Below are 23,739 nucleotides of genomic sequence, written 5' to 3' on the forward strand. Positions count from 1 at the left end.
CCCGCCCAAGCCACCAACACTCACCGCCGCGAGCCAATAAAGCGCGAACCCGTCCGTCCAGCTCGCACTTAAGACTTCCGAGCGGCCGCGGGGACGCCAGTGCTGCCGAGGGACGCCTCCCCGCCGCCTCCCAGCCCGGTGCACCAGCCTCAAGGGCTCCGCTCCCACGCGGGCAGCCACGACCCCCAGTCGAGTGGGAACCGCCACGCGCGGTCTGTCCACGTAGCGTGGGTACGCCTGGGTGACTCCCCCTCGAACTGCCGCGCACTTAAGACTTCCGAGCGGCCGCGGGGACGCCAGTGCTGCCGAGGGACGCCTCCCCGCCGCCTCCCAGCCCGGTGCACCAGCCTCAAGGGCTCCGCTCCCACGCGGGCAGCCACGACCCCCAGTCGAGTGGGAACCGCCACGCGCGGTCTGTCCACGTAGCGTGGGTACGCCTGGGTGACTCCCCCTCGAACTGCCGGGTTTCTGCGCCCCAGCCCGGCCCCGGCTGCGACAAGGTGGGACGACCCCCGCCTCGGCTCACGGAAGCGCACCGCACCGGGCCGGGACGGTGAGAGGATGCCCCGCGCGTTCCTGGTGAAGAAGCCATGCGTCTCCACGTGCAAGAGGAACTGGAGCGAGCTCCCGGACGAAGAGCGCGGCGAGATCTACGTGCCAGGTGAGGCGCCGCGGGCTCGGGCGCCGGGAGGGCGGGGCGCAGTGCCCGCCGCCCCGTTAGCCCGCGCCAGACGACCCCAGTCGCCAGGAGCGCGCGGAGAGGGGTGGGGGCGGGGGCGCCAGGACGAGGTCCCGGCGCTCCCAGGCCCTGACCGCCCGCAGGCTGGGGCGCAGCGGGGTGTGTCACCGCTCGGGCGACCCTGGGGTCGTAAATCCAGAACCCGGACTGCCGGGAGGCGGGAGAGGGGCACTGGAGCGGTGCCACTCGGGCAGGGAGCTGAGTTTCGGGCAGGCTACACTGGAAAGAAAGACGCCCCCAGGACGCTGGTCCGGTCGGGATCCGGACGAGAGTGGAGGTGCAGGACCCCCGGGTTTCTCTGGCCTCCAGCGGGGCGGTCCCGGAGCAGGTGGGGAAGACACTCTGCTGTACCCCTGTTGCATCCCTCTTGCCCTGGAGACCAGCTGGGGTTGGGGTCCCACCCCTGTGCCGCCTTGCGGAGGACACACTGAGCACAAGGTGGTTTTGAGGAGTGCATCCCACAGCCAGGGTCCCGGCTCAAGGAAGCTGGTACACCCGGTGTACTTTGGGAAGACGCCTTGACCTGCGCCCGGGTCAACTTGGAATGAGTAGCCCTAGTTGGAGTTGTGGCTTCCCCCAGCAGCATCTTCCTCAGGTGGCTCCTGTCTTCCCCCACCCTCTACAAAATTCTTGGTCCCAAGGCCTGCGACTTTGCGACTCCCTTTTCCCGGCCTAGGGGGTGGGGCAGGGGTGTACAGCCCAGGCCTCCAAGGGGGGAGAGGTGGTAATTAACCAACCGACTTTGACCCTTGATCCGCAGGCTCTCTGGCACCGCCCTGGCCTTAATAAGTGGGGAAATGAAGATGGTGGGTGAGGGGCCTGTGAGGGCTCTTGCCTCAATTTCTCTCCTGAATAAGCTGTTGGAGACTTGGGTGTTGTGGTCAGAGCTTTGTGTCGGACCTGCCGGGGCCCAGTGTCTTGTACATCCAGTGGCTGGTAGGACCTTATCTAGGGGGCTGAACCGCTGTTCTGCAGGCTCCCTCAAAGAGGGAAGGGGCCAGAAGGCCCTGGAGTCCCAAGTGGGGGATACAGGAGGCAAAAAGGGAAGTGGCTTCCTCTTCAAAGACCTGAGGTGCGGGCTTGGGACTCTGTAGTTTCTGTCTCGCTAAGCCTCCTGGCTAGCTGGCCAGTGCTCCACCTCCGGAAGGCCCGTGAGGGACACAGCCCCTTCCTTGCTCCAGCCTCCTCCCCAACCTGTGTTTGACTTGCTGCTTAGCTGCTCCTTGGGATCTGATAAACTGAACTTGGACTGTGTTAAAGGTGAGCTGAGCCTTGAGCCTGGCTCAGTGTGCTGTTATTTTTAGTTTTGTTTCACATCCCAATCAGGAACAGATCATGTGTTGACTTTTACAAAGGACAAAGAAATTATGCTTGTTCAAATCATTAAGTCTTCCTTGGGCTCTAGAGAATTTTTTTCCCCAGCACAGATCTGCCAGCCACCGAAGAAATGGTGACCAAAGCCAGAGACTTGTGCCCCAAGGGCTGTCCCATCAGGTGGATAGGAGGCCTCTGGGTAGTCGCTGCCACCTGTCACTGCTGTCCTGGTGAGGAAACATGCAGACAGGTGCTCCCTGTTTCAGGATGGTCCAGGGTAGGAAATAAGCTCTTGTAAGCCTTTCCCCTCATTGGCCAAGTGAGGAGAAAACCCTGTGGGTGGAAGTCACAGGACTTAATTTTCTTTCTAAAGCCATGTGGCCCACTGGAGTTTTCCCACCGTCTTTGGAAATGGAAAAGGAATGTCATCAGTTCATGCTTGGATGCCTCTGATGGCTGCAGAGCAGGGGTGTGTGTTGTGGAGGCTTGTCTCCTGCCTGGGCCGACACCAGCGAACCGTGACCCCAGGAGCCGGCTGGGCACGTTTCCGACACCCTACTTTACAGACTCCTGGCACGTTTTGACCAGCTAAGCAGTGACCCAGTTCCTACTGGGAGGGCTGGGGAACATGGGAGCCGGCAAGTTCTGACTTTCCCGCCAGGGTTCTCTGAGACCCTCAAATCGTCATGGAGGCCACCTGAGGGGAAAAGGTTTTGCCTTGGGCTGAAGATGGTATGCTGCTGGGCCTGGCCTCACAACCACAGCAGGCTTTCTCCCTGCACAGACTTCTGGACAGTCTACTCGCAGGGTAGAATCATTCCTTTAGCCTCGCACTCCTGCCGCTGAGGGGTCATTCAAAGGCTGGTACCCTGCAGGAGAAAGAAGGCCAGTGAGGAAACAGCCTTATTCCTGTGGGAGATGGCAGGGTTAGGGATTCAGTTGGTTCCTCTCCACCTCCTCCGACCTCCCTGGTGAGAGACTCTACTTGGTTATGTCAGTGTTGACTGGAGTAATGGGGAAGGTTGCTGGGTTTGTTGAGAATGAGGCAGTAGGACAGTTACTCTGAGGCTAGCCCTTGCTGAGTGAAGTCATAAGTCTAGGAAGGGATTGAGGGACAGACTGAGCCTGACAGCTGGAGCTCTGGGAGAATTCTAGGGGCCTCTTGAAGGCTCCACCCCTGCCCCCCACATACCACCACCACCACTTCCGAGCTTCCCCTCTGGCTAATAGTACGGCTCCGATGGTCTGTTCTGGCAGCACATGCCCAAAGCTCAGAAGCTGGGTGTGGTGGCATGTACTTTTAATCTCAGCTCTTGGGAGGAGAAAGCAGGAGAATCAGGAGTTTAAGGATAGCCTCAGCTACATATCAAGTTTGAGGTCAGCCTTGGTTACATGAGACCTTGTCTCAAAAAACAAAGACATGCCCAAATCCAGGTTAGAAAGGCTAAGGTGCAGGAGCCCTGGGTCTCCTTCAAGTTAACATGGCCTTCCCTGGCTCTGCCACTAAGTAGTATAAGAATTTGACCACTCTTTCCAGGTTGAGTCGGAATGGCTGAAAAGTCAGCTTAGGCTTTCTCCTTAAGCATTCTAGTAACTGTTGTGAGTACTGGGCAGTGAGGGAGGGGTTTGGTAGGGAACAAGGCTGGGAGGGGACAGGCAGGCAGCACCTAAGATAGAAAAGGGACTTGGGCCCCAGGAATACGCTCAATGGGACTCTTACCTGTCCTAAGAGACACTGTTGCTCAAGCTGCTAAGATGTCTGTCCAAACTTGGATGTCCCAGGACAGAAACTGCCAGGCTGTGGCAGGAGAGCAGGTGAGGGCATGTGCTTAAGGCACAGGGTGGTGGGGAGCAGCTTGGCCAGGGCTGGTCTTTGCATCACCGTTTATTTTTTTGTATGCAATGTATGGCACCCAAAGAGGCACCCCAGCCATGCTGGGTGGGAGGGTAAAGGATGCCAGGCATCCTGCCATGAGGACCCAAGAGTATAGTCTAACTTCAGCCCAGACACTGAATAAAAAGCAGTTGGGAAAGGAGGACAGATCTTGTCCTAGAGAACTCTGACATTAAACAGAAGAGCAACAAAAGGCTGGGAGACAGGCCCCTTGTGTTCCTGGTGCTGCTGCATCTTCCAGCTGGCTGCTGCTGCTCCTTTTCAGGTGACTGCTAGCTGACCTGCAGAACTGAGGGAGCTGCACTCAGGGGGCCCAGCTCTTCCTGATCAGGGTGCAAGGCTGCCTAAAGCCAGCCTGGGATGTGCAGGCCCACATTCAGAAAGAGTTGACACCCCCCACACACACCAGCACCTGTGTGGTCAGCTGGGGACCCAAGAGACTGGGCATCCACACATGAACCTAACTTGCTCTCCCAAGAAAACTAGGGAGCAGGCCTCATGCCCAGCCACATCTTGAGGACTTTTATGGGCTAGGACCTGGCATTCTGTCCACTGCTTGGGCCAGTGCTGAAAGAACGGAGACTTGTGGAGGCTAAGGTAGGAGACAGGCCTTGGATGGACAGCCTTTGCATATCTAGTCCGCTGCTCTAGGTCAGGCCCATGACATCATCCAGTAAAGGCAACAGAAGGGAACCAGCAGTCCCTGAGGGTGGGTGGAGAGGGCCAGCTGGTTTGGCCTTGCCACACTCCATGGCTGTGGGTGGGCAATGCGTGGTAGCCACAGTAGCCACCGCCTTACCGGAAAGATCTAATTAGGGGACACAGAGCAGCACCAACAAGGCCCAACCAACCAGTTTTGTTTCCTGCCTCCTGCCATTCACTGACACTCAGACTGGGTGGGTAGCACACTGATGCACACTCCCTGTGCGTGCAGCCTGGTAGGGACACACTTGTGGGGGTGGCAGGGAGACAGGTTTGGTGGGATAGGTGAGATGAGGCAAACACCCCTCCCTGGCAGCCTCGTGGGCCCCTTGCTCAGGGTAGAGGCAGCACTGAGTGCTCATCCAGCAGGCTCTGCCCTCACCACTGTCCTCAGCACCAGCCTTCCCAGGTTTGTGTGAAGGATAAAGGTAGGCAGAGGCTGTTCCTTCCCGATGGGCTGCAGTCCTGAGACTCCCAAGTCCGAGCTTCCAGGTAGCCAAGTGTGACGGCTCAAGCTGAGTTCAGCCCAGCTCACCTTATAGGCTGGCACTCCACCCTTTGTGGCTCCTGCACCCAGGCAGAGTGGCCCGGCTGGCTTTCAGAAGCCTCATTCACACCAACCCAGAGTGGCAGACAGGAGATGGTAGAAATGTCCATTTTTTGCCACCTGGGTTGAGAAATGGAGACTGTCACGTAATTTCAGGCTTTCATCCAGGGCTGGTGAGTGGGCACCAGAGCCACCCCAAGTCTACTCTCTCTCCCCAAGTCCCAATCACCCAGGTCCTTCTGTAGGCAGACAGGTCTCTGAAAGCTGGACCCAGAGCTTGGGCCTGACATCAGCCTGCATGGCTCAGAGAGAGATGGGATGCTGGTTCAGGGCCCAGGCCAGGGCCAGGCACTGGTGAATCAACTCTTGGAATGAGGTGGCTCATTAAAGTCCCCCCGGACAGACGGACGCCAGTGCCAGCAGAACGAGTTCTGGGCGGCAGGCAGGCGCATTCTTCCCCAGGCAGACCTTTGTTGTGTTTTGAGGGGGCGAGAGCTGGGCCTCTCCCGAAACTCAGGTGCTTCAGAGCCACTTTTTTCTACCTTCCCCCACAGCCTGGTGCCCCGGAGAAGCTGTGAGGGCAGTAGCTCAGGCCTGGGTCCTTGTCCCTCCATTGGCATCTTGGAATGGAGGGTGCAGAGAGCCTGGCTTGGGGCCCTGAAATCCTACCTCCACCTTCTGAGTCCCTCAGATTCATTCTGTCTCAGGGTCCCTCCTGATTTCTCCTTCTGAAACTTGGAAATTGTTGCTAATGTATAGGTTTTTAACTACAAAGCATAGGTTGTACTGACTAGTTGAAAATATAATTGAAAAATTATACCGTTTGCCCCAGCTCTGTTGGCCTTACTACCTCTATGCTGCTTTTTCTCTCCTGTAAGAACTAAGGCTTGGTTCTCAGCCCAGCCTCCCTGGCCCGTTTAGTTCACGGTGTCTGCTAAGGGGAGCGGCCTTGTCAGAGGGCTGCCAGGTATCGGTGATGCCACTGCCGGAGGGAGCCGGGTCTGACAGCCACAGTGAGCGGTCCTGCTGTGGGGGAGGTTTGAGTAAGCATTGGGCAGAGCGCCCGGAGACTGTTACGAGCATCCACCTGCTGCTCCCTGACCTCCTCCCTTCTCCACCCACCTGGGCTGTTTGCCTGAGCATGGAGTCCTGATGGGCTGTGACAGCAGGGATTGGCCAGGCTAGAGGAGAAAGGGCTAGGGCCACCTGAACCCCTAAGGCTAGCATCTAAATCTGCTTGGAGGGGAGACCTAGAAGGGTCCTGATCGACAGGGACCCTTCTAGGGGCTAGGATGAATCTGAAGGACCGTTCCCTGGCCAGGGCTTCCTGTGGTGCCCTTTGTCCCTGGAGGAGAGAAGACGGGCTAGAATCCAGAGGAACTGGCCCAGGTGGGGCTGGTGGACACTTTGCAGGCATAATTGGCAAGGCAGTTTAGTTCTCCCAGTTCCGCTAAGACAAGTTACTCAGGGGCAGTGGCGCTTGCCTGGCGTCACCTGTGATTACTTTAATGGGGCAAGAGGGAGGTACAGTGTGTGCTGGGCTGGGGGCTACCCCGCTCACCTACATGCCTGCTAGGGGAGGAAAGGAGGCTGCTGGTTCCAGCCATCTTTGTGCGGGGGAATCTTTCTGAAACCCTGAAGAATTATCTTTTCTCTACCCACCCTCACCTGACTGTTCTTTCCCCAGTCAGCCTGGGCTTCTGCCCACCACAGCCCTACCAGGAGCCAGAGCCATCAGTGGCTGAACCCCCTTCCTGCCCCCTGGTTTTGGACATGAGCCTTCGGGACTCCAGCTACAGTGTGGCCCCAGTGCCCTGTGTGGTGGCTCAGCTGCCCTCTGAAGATGTAAGCCGCCTGACAGATCCCCAGAGCAGAGACCAAAGTTTCCTACGCACCAAGATGAAGGTAATAACCTCACACTGTCTTGGGGTCCAGGGGCATGCACAGAGGCTTGTGTCTAGTCCATGAGATGGGAGCACAAATGTGACCCAGGAGAGACTGATCTGGGTCCTAGACTGAGACTTGTGCAGAGAAGAGATGAACTTAGCTGAAGCACAGGAGGGGGAGAGATGTAGTTCTCAAGTGAGAGCATCTAACCCCTTGGAGTCTATGTCAGTGGGTGGTCAGCTTCATTTCTGACTACAAGAGACCAGGAGAGCTAGAGGAAGAGCCACCCCTCAACACAAAAGTCCCTAGGCCAGAGCCAGGCCCAGTTGCATCTCTTAGTACTATATAAAACACATCTATGGGCCATATCAAGGAAGAGGTCTGGACCATTGGGTCGTTAGCTGCTCCTTCTGGCATACAGCAGTGACCAGGCTGTGCACAGGGCAGGAACAACCTTTGCCCCACCTTGCTCACGTTCAGCAGCACTGAATGAGGCCGCACAGATGCCCCATCGCCAAGAAGAGCAAACAGCCAGTTCCCTGACTGAACCCACATTCCTGAAAGCCCTAGGACTTGGGAGTGCCCACCTGCCAGCAGTGATGTGGTGGAAGGGTATCTCTAGGGCCGCCCCTCATGCCACAAGACTGCAGAGGGCTGGAAGTAGAATGTCATCCCTCCTACCTGCAGAGGCCAGGTATGGGCAACTGGAGGGGACCAATCTAGGCAGGCTGTGTGGTTGGTCATAGCCATCAGAGCTCTCTTGACTTTGAAAGTGCCCCTCATCCTCTCTCACTGTCCCTTCCTCTGCTCATCAGACCCCTGAAGGGAGGAAGAGCAGAAAACAGAACAGGACATGAAAGGAACCAGAAGACTAGGTCCTAACCCAGAGAATTTTAACTAGCAAGAGACAGGGAATTCCGCTGGGTGCCAAAAAAGCAGGACAGAGGGACAGGTGCCAAGCGAGAGGTATGGTGTGACACACGGTCAGGATCTCAGGAGGAATGGCCAGTGGCAGGCCCTTCATAGAACACACACAGTCACTGAACGTGGATAAATTTGAGGGAAGAGACCTGGCCACCGGTAATGCTAAGCAGCACATTTTCAGAGGTGTCTGGTGGCACCCAGAGATTGCATCAAATGACCCAGGCAAGGGAAGGGACAGCTGGGGCAAGACCTGCACTCCTGCACCGAGCAACAGGCGTGGACTCATGACATTAGCCTTTGCACTACTGTATAAATTGAAATTTTCCATAATAAAAAAATATTTCTAGCCCAGTGTGATTACACATACCTTTAATCCTAGCACTTGGGAGGCAGAGGCAGGCAGATCTCTGTGAGATCGAGGCCAGCCTTGTCTACATAGTGAGGTCCGTTTCAAACAGACCAAAAGAAAAAAAAAAGGTTTCTAAGGCTGAAGATGTAGCTCAGAGGGTAAAGTGTGCTGGCCTAGCACACACAGAGATTAGGGTTGAACCCTCAGCACCACATAAACCAGGCAGGTATGGTGGCCCATGCTTGTATCCAAGTACTTGAAAGGTAAAATCAGGAGGATCAGAAGTTCAAGGTGACAGCCTCCAAGGGGCTTTGGGAACCCAACAGGAGGCTGGACCTGTACCCAGGGGTTCTTTGCGGCCCCTCTTAGTAAGTGACACTGACTGGGGCCTCTGAAAAGTGGGCTTCCTTTTTTTGAGCGCTGGGGGGAATGGGAAGGAGTTGGCATGTTTGTCCTCCTCATCTGGTAGGTTCTAGTCCCAACTTTACGATATCTGCCACAAATACTGTCCTTACCCACAGGTGACCTTGGGGGACAGTCCAAACGGAGAACTTTTTACCTGTCACATCTGCCAAAAGGCCTTCACCTATCAGCGCATGCTGAATCGCCACATGAAGTGTCACAATGACGTCAAGAGGCACCTCTGCACATACTGTGGGAAGGGTTTCAATGACACCTTTGACCTCAAGAGACATGTCCGAACTCACACTGGTAAGTGGAAGCTAATGGTCAGGAGGGAACACTTCAGACCTGCCTGGCAGAGGCAGTGTGGGAACTGGGAGGGAAATCTTGGAGCTTAGGGCAGTGTCCTCTGAGTTCACAGATGAAGACTTGTGATTCAAGAGTCACTCGGGAAACTGGCTGTTAGCCAGGCCTTAGTCCCTCTGCAGTCAGGTGCCCTACCCTTTCTGTGTGGATGCTTTAGACAGGCTCTACAGTCCCTGTCAGGTCCTGATGCTGACCCCTGTCACCTGTAGGTGTGCGGCCCTACAAGTGCAGCCTGTGTGACAAGGCCTTCACCCAGCGCTGCTCTCTGGAATCTCACCTCAAGAAGATCCACGGCGTACAGCAAAAGTATGCGTACAAGGAGCGCCGTGCCAAGCTGTACGTGTGTGAGGAGTGTGGCTGCACATCTGAGAGCCAGGAGGGCCATGTCCTGCACCTCAAGGAGCACCACCCCGACAGCCCGCTGCTGCGCAAGACCTCCAAGAAAGTGGCTGTGGCCCTGCAGAACACCGTTACTTCCCTGCTACAGGGCAGCCCCCACCTCTGAGGGACCAGGTTAACCGCACCTCCCTGCTGCCCAGGCAGTCCACCATCCTGTGACTTCTTGCCAGAACACCAGTGATCAGGACAGAGCTCCTGTGCCTCAGTCTCCCCCCACCCAGGCACACTGCTCACTCAGCCCAGCACTGACCTCTGCTTATTTTTGGAAGTCTGTCTCATTGGCAGAGGCCACTCTGAGCTTATGTGTCTGGGCAGGAGTGAGGCCAGGTGATTAAGAACAGCTGCCTATAAACAGGCTGTTTCCTTGCAGCAGTACTTTGGAGATGTGGCAAGAGGGGATCCTGAGTACAAGTTGGGCAGTGGGTCCCCCATGGACAGCAGAGTCACGACACTGGCAAACAGCATCCCCACAAACAACTGTGGGGGTGGCACTGGCAGCAGCCCACAGGCCTACAGGGCTAATTCTCAGGGTTCCAAAGGCTCTGCCTTTTCATCAGGGGCCCATATGTGCATAGCTGTGTGTGCACATGTGTCCCACTACTCTGTGTGTATGTACTTATGTGTACATGTGCACATGCAGCCTTTCCACATATCACCTCAGTCTTAGGAAACCAACCACAAGATGCCAAGGAGGGTTTATTTCCTTTGTTTTTTTAAGATGACAAATGTACAGATATTAATATATTTTTGGTGCCCATGGTAAAACTATTGCTGAGAGGGATGGAGCTGGCTTTTTCTCCACTCCCATTGGTTCTATTTATCCCGGACATTTCAAACCTCTGTGCCTTGGCTCTGGAGGTAGTTGTGCAGAGACCCACCCTGTTCTCTGAGATGTTCTACAAAAGACCTCCAGTCCAGCCCAGAGGACAGACTGCTCTCTCGGTCCTTCTCCTGGACAGCTCCTCACCGCTCCTGAGCTTCCTTCCCTGGCTTCACCTGCCTCCACATCCTTCTCCAGGGTCCAGGTTTCCTGGTGAGCCTGATGGTAGCTCACTGTTGGGTGTGGCCTGAGGCTGAGGTAGGTCCGGGCTTTTCAGCCAGGTGGGATGAAAATTCTCTGACACCAAGTCCAAGTCCACTGTCTGAAGTTCTAAGGCAAGTGCAGGACAAGGCTGGAAGTCTCATCTTTTTCTTGGGTAAGTCAAGAATCCTTGAGCAACAGCAAAATTTGAGACAGACTAATAACATACCAGAGGGAAGAGTCTTAAAGTTTCTCTGTAGCCTTTTTTTCTGTTTTCTGAGTGGCCCAGCTGAGGTTTTAAGTGCCTTTGGATTGAGGGGCTCCTCTGAGGGAGTGGGTCTTTGTCCACTGGTGGTGCTGGTTATCCTGCTGAGATCAGGAGAGGGTTGTAGGTCAGTAGGATACTATCTTATGGGTCAAAGGAGACAAGCAAGGGTTATAGCCAGCCTGCAGGGAATGAGAGAGACGGACTGACAAGACAGGCCCAGAACATCACAGGCAGGGAAGTCTCTGAATAGCAAAGCCCATCAACACTGCATGGCTGCACCTGGCCAAGAGACGATGTTTGCACAGATGCTGGATCTGACCCCACCCTCAGGCTGACTTAGGAGGAAGGAAACTTCTTAGACTGTCACTATCTCTGAACTATGTATAGACCAACTCTTAAGACTTACTTTACTTTCTGTATGTTCTAGAATGTAAAAATCACCTTATCTGGAAGTTCTTTGTTTACATTTCTGCAACTTTGAGTTCATTACCAATCCGAGGCAATCATGAAGCTGTGTGTTGTCTGTCTTATTTTATAACTTTCCTTCCAACTATTAAAGTCAAAGAACTAATATTTTCTGTATTTCTGGGGTTTTGTTGTGTTTTTCTCTTGGGCCAATTTTTCTCTCATGCAGATAAATTCATTAAAACAATGGCTGCTTCTATCCAAACAGTTGCCTTGGTTTGGATGGAGGACCTGGGTTCAGTTTCCAGCACCCACATGGTGGCTAACAACCATCCATAACTCCAGTTTCAGGGGATCTACCCCAGCTAGATGAAGTGAGTTACTAGGTCTCAGGTGGTCAGTGTCTGTGGATCCCAGTCCAGCCTGTCCTGCTCTGGGAAGGGAGTAGGGGGCCTCCCCTGGGCTCTCCTCACCTGTCTAACGTTCAGGTTTCCTACTGAGGGCATTCATTGACCCAGAGCTCTCAACCCTCTATAAATTGCCCGCTCTGGGGAGCAATTATCCTAGCCTCTTCCCAGGACCTTGTCAGGGTTGGACTAAAAGGAAAGGAACCATATCCCCAGTGGCAGGACACCAAGTCAGACCCCTGGGATGACCACACACAGTGCTTGCCCACCTCTGGTACACTCAGAAGCATGTTCCACAGATCAGCTCAACCTCCTCCATCCATCCTTAAGTAGGTCTGTCACTGCCCCTAAGCCCAGCAGGGAAATCAGGGAGTACAGTCTCACAACCAACTAGGAGCCAGCCTGGTTCAGGGTGTGCACCTAGCAACACCATGCACAGGAAGACTACACAGTCGGGCATTGCTAAACAAACTAGAAGGAAATTTGGAAATTACCTGGCTTTGCCCACCATTTATACCCAGTATTGCTCTGGGGCCCTTAGACTCTGAGTTATGGTTTGGGGTTCATGCAGGGTCCAGATGGGAAAGCAGGCGGAAGAGGAAGAAGAAGAGGAGGAGGGATTCTAGGCTGAAGTCACTAGTGTATACTCTGGGAGGTATGCAGAGGCTGGTACCAGGTACTATGGGGAAAAGGAAAAACAGTGATGGGATCTCCAACTCACTGTGAGAAGCTCAGAAGACTGGAGTGTGCCTAACCCTACCTGCTTCTTTAAACAGTAGTCATCGAGAATTTTTTCCTCTGGAGAAGCCTCATCCTGAGAAAGTCCAACCAAACTTCATTTACACATCCAAGTGGGGAGAGCCCATGGCTGGAGCTGTGTCAACTTCAGAAGGAGAAAGGACAATTTCCAGGGCAGGAGGCATGCCTGGTTCTAGGGCTCTTCTGAGTGTCTGCCTTTTCTCTGGCTCCTTGGGTAAGCCCAGGGTGGACCACCTCAGAAAAGCCCTCCCCAGCAGTGTTGGGCCAGATGGTCACACATCACAAGCTTTCAGGTGCTCCAGACTGAAGGGTGGAGGGTTCTAAGGGAGAAACAAGAAAAGTATAGGGTGATAGGCCTTGGCCAGGAACAGAGATGTGATTAGTGCAGTCAATATATAACCAAGAGACCTGGGTGTGGCGCACACTTGTAATCCCAGCACTGGGGAACTGGGGCGGCAGAAGCAGGAGGATTTATTTATTTATTTATTTATTCATTCATTCATTCATTCCTTTGTGTATTTTTGAGACAAAGCTCAAACCTGCTATTATAGGCCTGTGCCTCCACACCTGGTTTATGTGGTGCTGGGGACTCAACCCAGAGCTCACATGCTAGGCAAACCCTTTATCAGCTGAGCCACATCCCCAGCTCAATCCCTGATCAATCCATGAAACTTTTGAAGCCAACACCAGGTTGGTCTATGTAGGGAGTTCCAGGTCAGTGAGAACTCACTATTTTAATGAGACCTGTCTTTAAAAAACAAACAAGGAGTAGCCGGGCATGGTGGCATGCCTTTAATCCAGGTATTCTGAGGCAGAGGCAGGTGGATCTCTGTGAGTTCCAGGCCAGCTGGGCCCACAGTGAGACCCTGTCTCAAAAAGACAGAAAATAACAACAAACAAAAAAGGGGCTACAGAGATGGCTTAGAAGTTAAGAGCACTGGCTGTTCTTCCAGAGGAACTGGGTTCAATTCCCAGCACCCACGTGGCAGCTAATAACCCTCCAGTTCTAGGAGATCCAAAGCCCTCTTTTGGCCTCTGCTGGCTTTGCACACATGTGGTGCATTTACATACATGTAGGCAAAATACTCATACATATAAACTTAAAAAATTATAATAAAAAACAAACAAAAATGTAAGCTAAGATAAACTGTGATCAGACTTATGTATAAGCAGGAGAGAGCCTCAAAGAACAAGGCTTCTTGGGGGAGCTGGGGTTACTGCCAGAGGACACAAGAGGGTGACAGGATGGAAGAGGATACCAGGTGCTCTTGGAGTTCAAGGGTGGGATGGAAGACATGGAAGACAGAAGTGTGGGACAGAACAAGGCAGACCCACCGTGAACCCTCAGCCTGCTCAGATCCTTAAGCTGCAGACATTCTGCCTGGGGCCGGATAAGGACTAATAACAAAACAAGCTCTGACAGTTCCAGAGGTGGGCCTGATCCAGGAAGAAGGCAGGGCCCTACGCTTCTTTACCAGACAAAGTACCCACAATAGAGGGAAGCAAAGTGCTATTCGGATTTAGACTGCAGATTTGAATGCTTTTTAAAAACATTTTTACAGTGAGCATGTACTATTTTTACAAATGGAACAAAATAGGGACTGGAGAGATGGCTCAGCAGTTAAGCACACTGACTGTTCTTGCAGAAGACCCAGGTTCGAATCCCAGGGCCCACATGGCAGCTAACAACTGTCCATAACTCCAGTTCCAGGGGATCTGGCAGCCTCCTCTGTCCTCTAAGGGCACTGCACAACATGGGTACACTTACCTACATGTAGGCAATACATGAATACACATAAAATAAAAATAATAAATAAAATATTTTAAAAAACAGATGGAACTAAATAAACTTATAAAAAAATTATGGGTTTTGGGCTGGTCATGGTGGTGTATGCCTTTAATCCCAGCAATTGGGAGGCAGAGGCAGGCAGATCTCTGTGAGCTCAAGTCCAGCCTGGTCTACATAGTAAGTTCCAGGACATCTGGGGCTACAGGGAGGCCCTGTCTCAAAAAGACCAAAAAAAAAAAAATTACAGGTTTTAGGTAAAGTTCAACATGTCAGTAGGGAGGTGTGGGCCCCCCAAACCCCCCCAGAAAAGAACAAATTCTATCTTAGTGTTATCAGAAGTGTGGTCTCAGGTGGGCAGAGTGGAACATATCTGTAATCTCAACACTTAGAGGCTGAGGCGGGAGGATCTGGAAATTGGAGGCCAGCCTGGCTACAGGGTTAGTGGGAAAGGGCCAGGCCCAAACCCACATCTTGGATATGAAGGATTAAGGGCCATGACTTCCAGGTCTAACGGTCAGTCCTACAAAGGCACAGCTGTATAAAAGTGCTGATGAACAGAAAGAATGGAAACACTAGAAAGTGCAGGGTCTGTGGTGGGGGGTGCTGTGTCTGACTGTCTCAAAATACATACAAATAATAAAACAAAACAATCAAACAGGACAGGGAAGTGTTGCTCCAACAACTTTGATGGCCTCCCTTCACTTCCAGCTGGTCCCTGGGGTGAGTGGATGGCAGGTAAAGAGTGAGGCCTGAATCAAGAGGCTGGGTTTGGACCTGGCCCTCTTCTCCTATCTGAGGGACCTTGGGCAACCTCTCAGTTTCCTCATCTATAAAATGAGGTGGCTCCCAAGTTCAAAAGTCCCTCTTTGCTCTGAAGTGTCTATAGGTCCCGCCTCTATAAAACTGGAAGTGCGGACAAATTACTGTGGAGACAAGGATCCCTGAGGCTGGAGAGGACCCTTGAGGAGGGGGAAGGCCCAGGCAAGGCCATGGCTCTAGGAGGAGGGAAAGTTTACTTTTTAATTATTATTATTGGGGTTGGGGATTTAGCTCGATAGTAGAGAGTTTGCCTAGCAAGCTCAAGGCCCTGGGTTCAGTCCTCAGCTCTGAAAAATAAAATAAAAGACAAATTATTATTATTATTACATTTTATCTATTTATTTTGTGTTCGTGTGTGTGTGTGTGTGTGTGTGTGTGTGTGTATGTGTGTGTGCATGTGTACATACACATACACAGAGGCCAAAGGATAACCTGCAGGAGTCAGCCCTCTCTATCATATAGGTCTCAAGGATCAAACTCAGGTAGTCAGACTTGGAGGCAAGCACCTTTACCAACTGAGCCATCTTGCTGATCCAAGGGGGGAAAAGTTTCTTCAACTAGTTTCCACCACATAACCTGGGCCAGTAAAATGCCAGGAGTCAGAGGGTGCTGACACTGTCTTAGGGAGCGTAGGAGCCTTCTGAGCTATGGCACAGCCTGACCATGGAAAGGAGGAGCCCTGTAGTAAGGGCTGCCAGCTGAGCCAGCTGAGAAGCCCTTGTCAGGAATCACTACTGGTCTCAGTCCTGGGACTATGAACAGGGCAAAATAGTCACTCATAGCTCTGACTGGACCAAAGTCCTGCAGCCATGACTCCCAGCTCTAATGGCCAGTCCTAAAAATGCAGAGCTGGATGGAAACGCTGGTGGACAGACAGAAGGAAAAGAAAGCACTGGAGAATGTGGGGCAGTTGGGAGGCTGCACCGACTGAGCTGGAGGTGATGAAGGCCTGGCTGATGTAGCAAGGAGCTTCCTTGACCCATCTGCTAGGTCTGCAACCTCAGTGATGGCAGTCACCTACCCCAGGAGGTCCCACTTTCTGGTCCAAAACAACACCTTTCCTTCCCACCCCTGCCAGTCCTTTCCTAAATCCCTGGATTCTGTTTGGTCATCTGCTCTCCTGAACAGGGAAGGCCCATGTTAGTGCTTCTCAAGGAAAGCCCATGTTAGTGCCTCTGATAAATCTCTGCCTTGTGTACTTACCTTACCTGCAGCTCCCACTGGGGGCACCAGGCTGAAGGCCTGAGGGAACCATATCAGGACAAATATCGGGGGGAATTGAGTCAAATGGAGATCGAGGTTGGGGAAAGCAGATACGTTTCAAATTGGATCTTCCTTGGGCTGATGAGATGGCTCAGCATGCAAAGGCACTTGCTTCCAAGCCTGACCAGCTGAGTTTGATCCCCAGGACTCACATGGTGGAGAGAGAGAACTGGCTCTTGCAAACTGTCCTCTGATCTCCATGTGTGCACTGTGTCGTGTGTCACCTCCTCCCCCTCCATACACATAAACAAATGTAAAAAATCTTTTTGGTTTTTTGAGACAGAGTCTCCCTATAGCCCCAGCTAACCTGCACTATATAGAGCAGGCTGGCTTCAGACTCATCAAGATCTATCTGCCTCTGCCTCCCAAGTGCTGGGATTAAAAGCATGAACCAAGCTGGGCATGGTGGCACACGCCTGTAGTCCCAGCACTTGGGAGGCAGAGGCAGGCAGCTCTCTGTGAGTTCCAGGTCAGCCTGGTCTACATAGTGAATTCCAGGCCAGCTGGGGCTACAGGGAGATCCTGTTTTAAAAAGACAAAAAAAAAGAGACAATAAAGCACAGGCCTTTAATAAATAAATAAATAAATAAATAAATAAATAGCATGAACCACCACACCTGTCCTTCCTGGCCCTCTTCTATTGCAAGGTATGGAATTTTCCTATGGAGAGAGATGGCTCTTGCAGAGGACCAGGTTTGGTTCCCAGCAGTCACAATTCCTATCACTCCAGTTCCAGGGGCTCTGACACCCTCTGACCTGCACACACATGATGTACATAAACAGGCACACATACATATCCATAATAAATAAATGAATGAATCTTCAAGATATGGAAGTTTCCATTTAATATCTTTGAACTGTGATGGACCTTGGGTAACTGAAACCATGGATATGGGGGACTCAGTGCTGAAAACGGTTGCAAGTACCCCTACCCAAATCAAACTTCCAATATCTGAGGCCCTGTCTCAAAACATCGAAAATATGCACATATATTTATATGTATTATATGCAAACTATATTATAAACCATATTATATTATACATAATAAAAAATGTCAGGAATCTTAAAACATGCTCAAAGCTTTGAATGGCAGCATCTGGGCCACTGTGTAACCTGCCTCTACCCAAACATGGGCACATTATCTATGCTTAGGCTCCACTTCCAGCTGCAGACTTAAGGGCAGCTGATGACAGATGTGACCCCCTCGCATTTCTACCCCAAGCCCTGCCACTCACAGAGAGGAAACCCAGTCAGCTCAGCAGAAGGTGGTGGCCAGTTGAGGGTCCAGATTACTGAACCACACTACTGGTTAGGGAGTCCTGTTCCCCAGAACAGAGGACCCCAACATTCCTGTGAAGACCAAACTGAGAGTGGTCCCTGCGTCACCAAGAGAAGCTGTGTGTCACTTGTTATGAACTCAAGAGTTCCTGGAGCCCGGCTGCTTTAGACACACATGTAAACAGTCCTCTAACCCCAGCTAATCATCGCTTCCATTTATTGAGCTCCTACTATGTGCAGGGCAGCGGCGTGCTGGGCTTGCCTCTGACATCATCTTTAATCCCTACAACAACATGCAGAGGTAGCTATTATTGTGGCTATTTTTAGACAAGGAACTGAGTGAGGCTCAGGAAGATGAACCATCTTGCACTAGGTCATAGGACTCCTGAGTGATGAGCCAGGCTCTGAGCTGGGTCTGCCGAACTCCAAAGTTGGATTCTTGCCTCTGGAACCCTCAGTGTTTATGAAACAAGAGGTCCTCTCTGTCTCCTTCTGGTAGTTCTGTGGACACTGAGCTTTTACCGGGTGCCAGGTGTGATGCAGAGGCTTTGGGGTCCAAGGCTAAGACCTCCTCTCTAGAAATTTACTTCTGGTGGGAGAAACAAACCCCACATGCACAGCTATGTGAAAGCAAGGACAGCAAGTGGGCATGGGTCTAGTCCTCCATGACCCTGGCCTCAAGCAGACACCCTCAGTGTCTAGTGTCACTCCATGTGAGCAGTGAGGAGAAAAGGGACAGTGTTCCTGCTGAGCACACTCTCATCTGTCTCCTGGACTTCAGCCTCTCACTGAGCCCTCCAATCCTGAGGGGTTGTTACTGTTACTGTTACTGTCACTGTACACAGGGACATTCAGACCTACAGAGATTAGGAAAACAGCCCTGGTCACCTAACAGAACATGTGTGCTCTCCCTAGAGCATGGACCTCACCAGAGGTGTGTGGATGTGATAAGAAAGTGCTGGCATCCTAAGCCTACTTCCAGGGAAAAGTCAAAGGCCTCGAAGGGAGATGAAGGGCCCCCATCTGACTGAATGCCAGAGGCAGCTGTTTCTGCTAGAGTAGGAGCTACAGCTGTCTTAAAATGTCTACACCTCTAGAAAGGACAGAAGAGTACAGAAGAAGGATCCAGAGAGGGTCAGAATGTTCCAAAGCCATCAGAGATCTGGTGAACTCCCAGCATCTGCCCCCAACATACCCTGACCTCCTCCCTACAGTCCCAGTTTTCCAGTCAGGTAAGAAATTCATCCTGTCCTCACTTCCTCAGTTCGGCCAGTCCAGCCGGCTCCTGCCTGGCCCCCTCCCTGCCTCCTCCACCCCTGGGGACTCCAGGTAACAGGCCCAGGCGTCTCCCCCTCCCCACGCACACCAGCAGATGACTTGCTGGAGGAGACCTGGAGAACTGGAAGGACTTGAGTCCCAGCTGCCAGCGGTAATAACAGGGCAAAGGAGCGGACCCGCCTGGGACTCAGGGAGGAAGAGGACAGGCTGGCCACCCCCAGCCCGTGCTAGCACAACCCTGCCACTTGGGGTTTTGCTCTGCAGAAGTGGGGGTCTCTGTTCTTGCCCACACACAACTAGAGGACTTCCCTAAAATACTACCCTCACCTGTCTACCTTCCCCCAGGGATTTTTAAGATCAGGGATTTCGAATTTAGGCATCAACATGTGCATAACTGCCAAATGAGTCACTAAAACGTGATGCCAACATACATCTCGCTATGTAGACTACGATAGCCTTGAACTCACATTGCCTCTGCCTCCGGAGTGCTGGGACTAAAGGCGTGTTGCCACCATGCCTGGCTGCCCAACATACATCTCTACAGGACGTCTTTTTGTTTTTTTAAAGGAAACCTGGATTAAAGTGCCACCATGTCCATCACACCCAGCAACAGTTTATAACATAAACTTAATATAACATGTTCTTGGGCTAAGCAAGATGGCAGATGAGCAGAATCCTCTAGAGAGAGTGGGGTGAAGAGTCTACAGTGCTATCAGAAATAAAACACACACCACAGAAAACTAGAGAATTAGACCAGACAGGTCAGCATGCACTTGTAATCTCAGCACCTGGGAGTGGAGGCAGGAGGATCAGGAAATGAAGGCCACATTCAGCTACATAGTAAGTCTGAGGCCAGCCTGGGCTGAAACTCTGTCTCAAAACAACAACAAAATAATCACAGGATTGGTGGCTCACATTTGTAATCTCAGACTGAGGCATAAGTAATATGAGTTTTGGGGCCAACCTTGACTACATTGTGAGTTCCTGGCTAGCCTGGGCTACCAAGTGAAACTCCGTTTCAAACACATAAACGAACAGTAGGGGACATTGAGCTACACCTACTTCATCAAGGTTAACCAGTTGACCCTGAAGAAGATGCTTTACTTTTCTGACACTTGGTGTCTATATAGTGCAGTAACAGTACTGTAGAGTTATCACAAGAATTAAATGAGTTGCTTTGGGAAGTATAAAACCCTACAAAAATGATCGTAGGGGCTGGAGAAATCACTCAGCAGTTAAGAACACTGACTACTTTTGTAGAGAACCCAGGTTCAGTTCCCAGCACTCACATGGTAGCTAACAACTGTCCATAACTCCAGTTCCAACACCCTCCTCTGGCCTCCACAGGCATTGCACGACACAGATGCATTTACATACATGCAGACAAACACTCATACACAAAAAATACAAATAAAATTTAAAAAATGAATATAGTAATGATATTCCATTTTGATTAAAGTCTGGTGAAGAAGTCTGGCAACTACTGAGGTCAAGTTTGTGCTAGCTGCTGCAAATCCTGTACCCACTGGAGGTGAGGGACACCTTCCCACACAGTGCAGGCAAATTCTTGGATTTCCAGGTCTATAGTGATAGAAGATAAAACAGACATATCCTGAGCTCAAAGGACAGTGTTTAGCAACCCTTGAGGAAAGGATGTGAATGCCTGATGAGACATCCTGGCTAGTCACACTGGGCACAGGGGAGGAGAAAACGGCACAAATTTTGGAGACCTGTGACCTCCCTCCCTACACTTGTTTACTGATGCTTTGGCTTGGGGGCTGAGTTGGGTGGACCAAGGATGCCAAGGCTTGTCATCTAAGGAGACTAGGCGAGGTTGGGTGGTGATTCTGGTTCAATGGGTCCCCACCCTGCACGAGGCAGGTCGGCATGCCTGTGAATCATAAGCCCCTCTTGTTCAGAGCGGCTCAGCCAGTTCCTACAGCTCTACTCTCTGCTTTCACGTTGTATGGTCCTGAATACCCTCAAAAGGCCTGTTTTCTTCTTTCAGTCCACCTAACTATAATGGATCTATTTGTCACGCTGAGCTCTAAGCATGGCCCTGACTTAGAGACTCTTGAATGTAGCGCTCCAAATCCTTCAAGTGAGAAACACCATCCTCAATTCAGTCTTCTTTCTTCTTTTCTTTCTTTTTCTTTCTTTTTTTTTTTTTTTTTTTTTTTTTGGTCTTTTTAAGACAGGGTCTCTCTGTAGCCCCAGCTGGCCTGGAACTCGCTTTGTAGACCAGGCTGGACCTTGAACTCACAGAGATCTACCTGCCTCTGCCTCCTGAGTGCTGAAACTAAAGGTGTGCGCCACCACGCCCAGCTAATTCAATCGTCTTTTAAAATTGTGGGTTTTTTTTTTGTCACTATAGCCCTGGCTGGACTTGAATTTGTGGCAATCCACCCATTTTCTGCCTCCTGAGTGCTCAGATTAACACCACACACTGCCACACCTGGCTTCAAGCTTCTTTTTTCCTGTCTTTGTTCTGTCTACCAGATCCTCTCCCCTTTTCCCATGTCTTGGTTCTTTTTTCCTATTTGGGGATTCTTCTGGTCATTCTCCTACTTCCTCACTTCCTGTCTCCTCATGTCTTTCTCTCCACCTCTAGATCCAGATCCAGCCAGTCTCTTCCTCCATGTTCTTCATGCCATAGGCACCTGCAGCCTGCAGCCACCTCCTACCCCATGCCAGGTGACCTGAATTCAAGTACAGTGAGGACCATGTGGTGTGGGGAACAGACAGTGGGACAGCACGTGGGGAGCTGTCCTTTCCCTCCAAGAAGATGCCCTTACTCCTCATGACTAGCCCCAACCCCCAGTTCACCCAGAGATGTCACACTTTTCTCCCAGGAAGCCTGTCAGCTTCCCTTTGCCCCCCCCCGCCCCCGACTGCTTCCTCTCCCATGAGAGGCCTTAGGTTTATCTGCCCCTTGCTGGTGCCAACATGCCCTAGACCGAAAGTAGGCCTGTGGTAGGTGTGCTTGTGCCTGGTAAACTGAGAGGCACAAGGTGCTGCTTGTCCAGGGTGGGGAGCAAGAACAACCTTGTGCTTGCTTGGGTTCTGCTGGCTCAGCTATCACCCCTCTGTTCCAGATTCTTCTTTTTATCCCCCGCTATCCAGCGGAGTGCTGGGCACAGGGACAGAGTTTTTCCTGTCTCCATTCCTTAGAATCCTACCCACTATGTTTTCTTTAATCCAAATCTCATTTCGAAATCTCCTGCCCAAGGGGTTTCCCAACCCCTCCCAGGCTTGAATCAACCTGCTGATTACAGCACTCCTGAATGAGGAATAGAGACGTTAGGTGGGACTGGCCTGGCACTGCGCCCCGAGAACACTCCTTGTGCCATCGTCATCTGACTAGTGGCATCTGGACAAACAGCCTTGTTCTCTACCTCATGTTCCAAGAGGAAAAACCAGGTAGGCTCTATCAACCCCCAAGGAGCGGCTGGCTAGCAGATACCAGCCTGGCCATATTGCTTCCCTGGGGGAGTAGCCTTGACCTCGGGTCCTCTCCAGGCAGCCCACCACATCTCTTCCCCACAGTGTCTTAGTGAAAGCCATTGTACAGGAACTCACCTTTTAGTTCCCCACCGCTGGCTTAGCAACTTAGATGTTTAGAGCCCTACCCCAGGAGCAGCATCTAGTCCAGGGCAAACACAGAAACCTGGATCAGTCCTCCTCGTGTTTCACTGTGGCTGTTAGACATGACTACTCTGTGAGACATGACCCTGAAGCCAAGTGGAATAGGGATGTCGTCCTGGATCATGTTCTAGTCAACAAAACATTTCAGGTTCTCCTCACAAAACTCACTTCTTGCTTGTTTTGACACAGGGTCTTATGTAGCCCAGAGAGTGGCCTTGAACTCAGTAAATATGTAGCTGAAAATAACCTTGAATTCCTGCTCTCCACCTCCATGCTGGAATTATAGGTATGTGCCACTGCACCCTGCTCAAAACCTCGCTCCTGCATCCAACTCTCAGACAGGCAGCTCCTCTGCGCAAACGAAAGCACTGTAGGAGAAAAAGCTGTTCTGGGGGTTCCTGTCACCCTGTCACCAAGGTGAGCATTGTTGACTAGAAGCTCAGCTTTCCCAGCAGACACCTGGTGCTAGGTGAGCTCTTGTCTAGCACAGGGTATCACCCTGCATCACTCTGGTTAGCCCAAAGCCTTCCACTGTCTGCTACTGATCGAAACAGGGGAGCAGAATTCTACAGAGAATGGAAAGGAAAGGAAGACAGGCCACAGAGAAGGGCAGGGCGAGGGTGGGGTCCTCAGCTACCCACACAGGGCCTAGGTGGGACCAAAGCACCTGGAATTGTTGGTTAGTGGCTTTGTCAACATTTTTTCTTTTTTTAACTTCTAGAGTTCTTTTTTATTACATTTTATTTGTTTATTGTGTATGTGCATGCACATACCAGGGCGTACAAGTGGAGGTCAGAGGACAACCGGATGGAGTTGGGTCTTTCCTCTCTTTCAGTCCCTGGAACTGAACTCAGGTCATCAGGCTTGGAGGTCGCTGCGTTGATCTGCTGAGCCATCTCTTCAACCCCTGCCAATATAGTCTTAAAATCTCAAAGTGTGGGCTGGGAGTGTAGCTCAGTGAGTACAGGACCTCAGTGAGTCTAGCACACATAAGGTCCTGGGTTCAATCCTCAGCACCACAAAAATGAAATACGTGGAAGCACACCTCAGGGCTAGGGTACTTTGGGAGTACACCTCAGAGATAGGGTACTGTGAGTGCTCCTCAGGGCGAGGGTACTGTGAGTGCTCCTCAGGGATAGGGTACTGTGAGTGCTCCTCAGGGATAGGGAGCTGTGAGTGCTCCTCAGGGATAGGGTACTGTGAGTGCTCCTCAAGGATAGGGTACTGTGAGTGCTCCTCAGGGATAGCGTACTGTGAGTGCTCTTCAGGGATCGGGTACTGTGA

At 51.8% G+C, this 23,739-nt stretch overlaps 1 protein-coding gene across 1 annotated transcript; it reads left to right on the forward strand.

Moving 5' to 3' along the window:
• The first annotated feature begins 561 nt into the window (after positions 1-561).
• On the forward strand, positions 562-9,629 carry Ovol1 (ovo like transcriptional repressor 1). Its single transcript, XM_008822209.1, has 4 exons — positions 562-661; positions 6,884-7,101; positions 8,878-9,067; positions 9,334-9,629. Exons 1-4 carry the CDS (start codon positions 562-564, stop codon positions 9,627-9,629), a joined length of 804 nt encoding a protein of 267 aa, XP_008820431.1.
• Positions 9,630-23,739: the final 14,110 nt, after the last annotated feature.

Source organism: Nannospalax galili, unplaced genomic scaffold (assembly GCF_000622305.1).
Source record: "Nannospalax galili isolate Female #2095 unplaced genomic scaffold, S.galili_v1.0 scaffold1328, whole genome shotgun sequence".
Lineage (NCBI taxonomy): Eukaryota > Metazoa > Chordata > Mammalia > Rodentia > Spalacidae > Nannospalax > Nannospalax galili.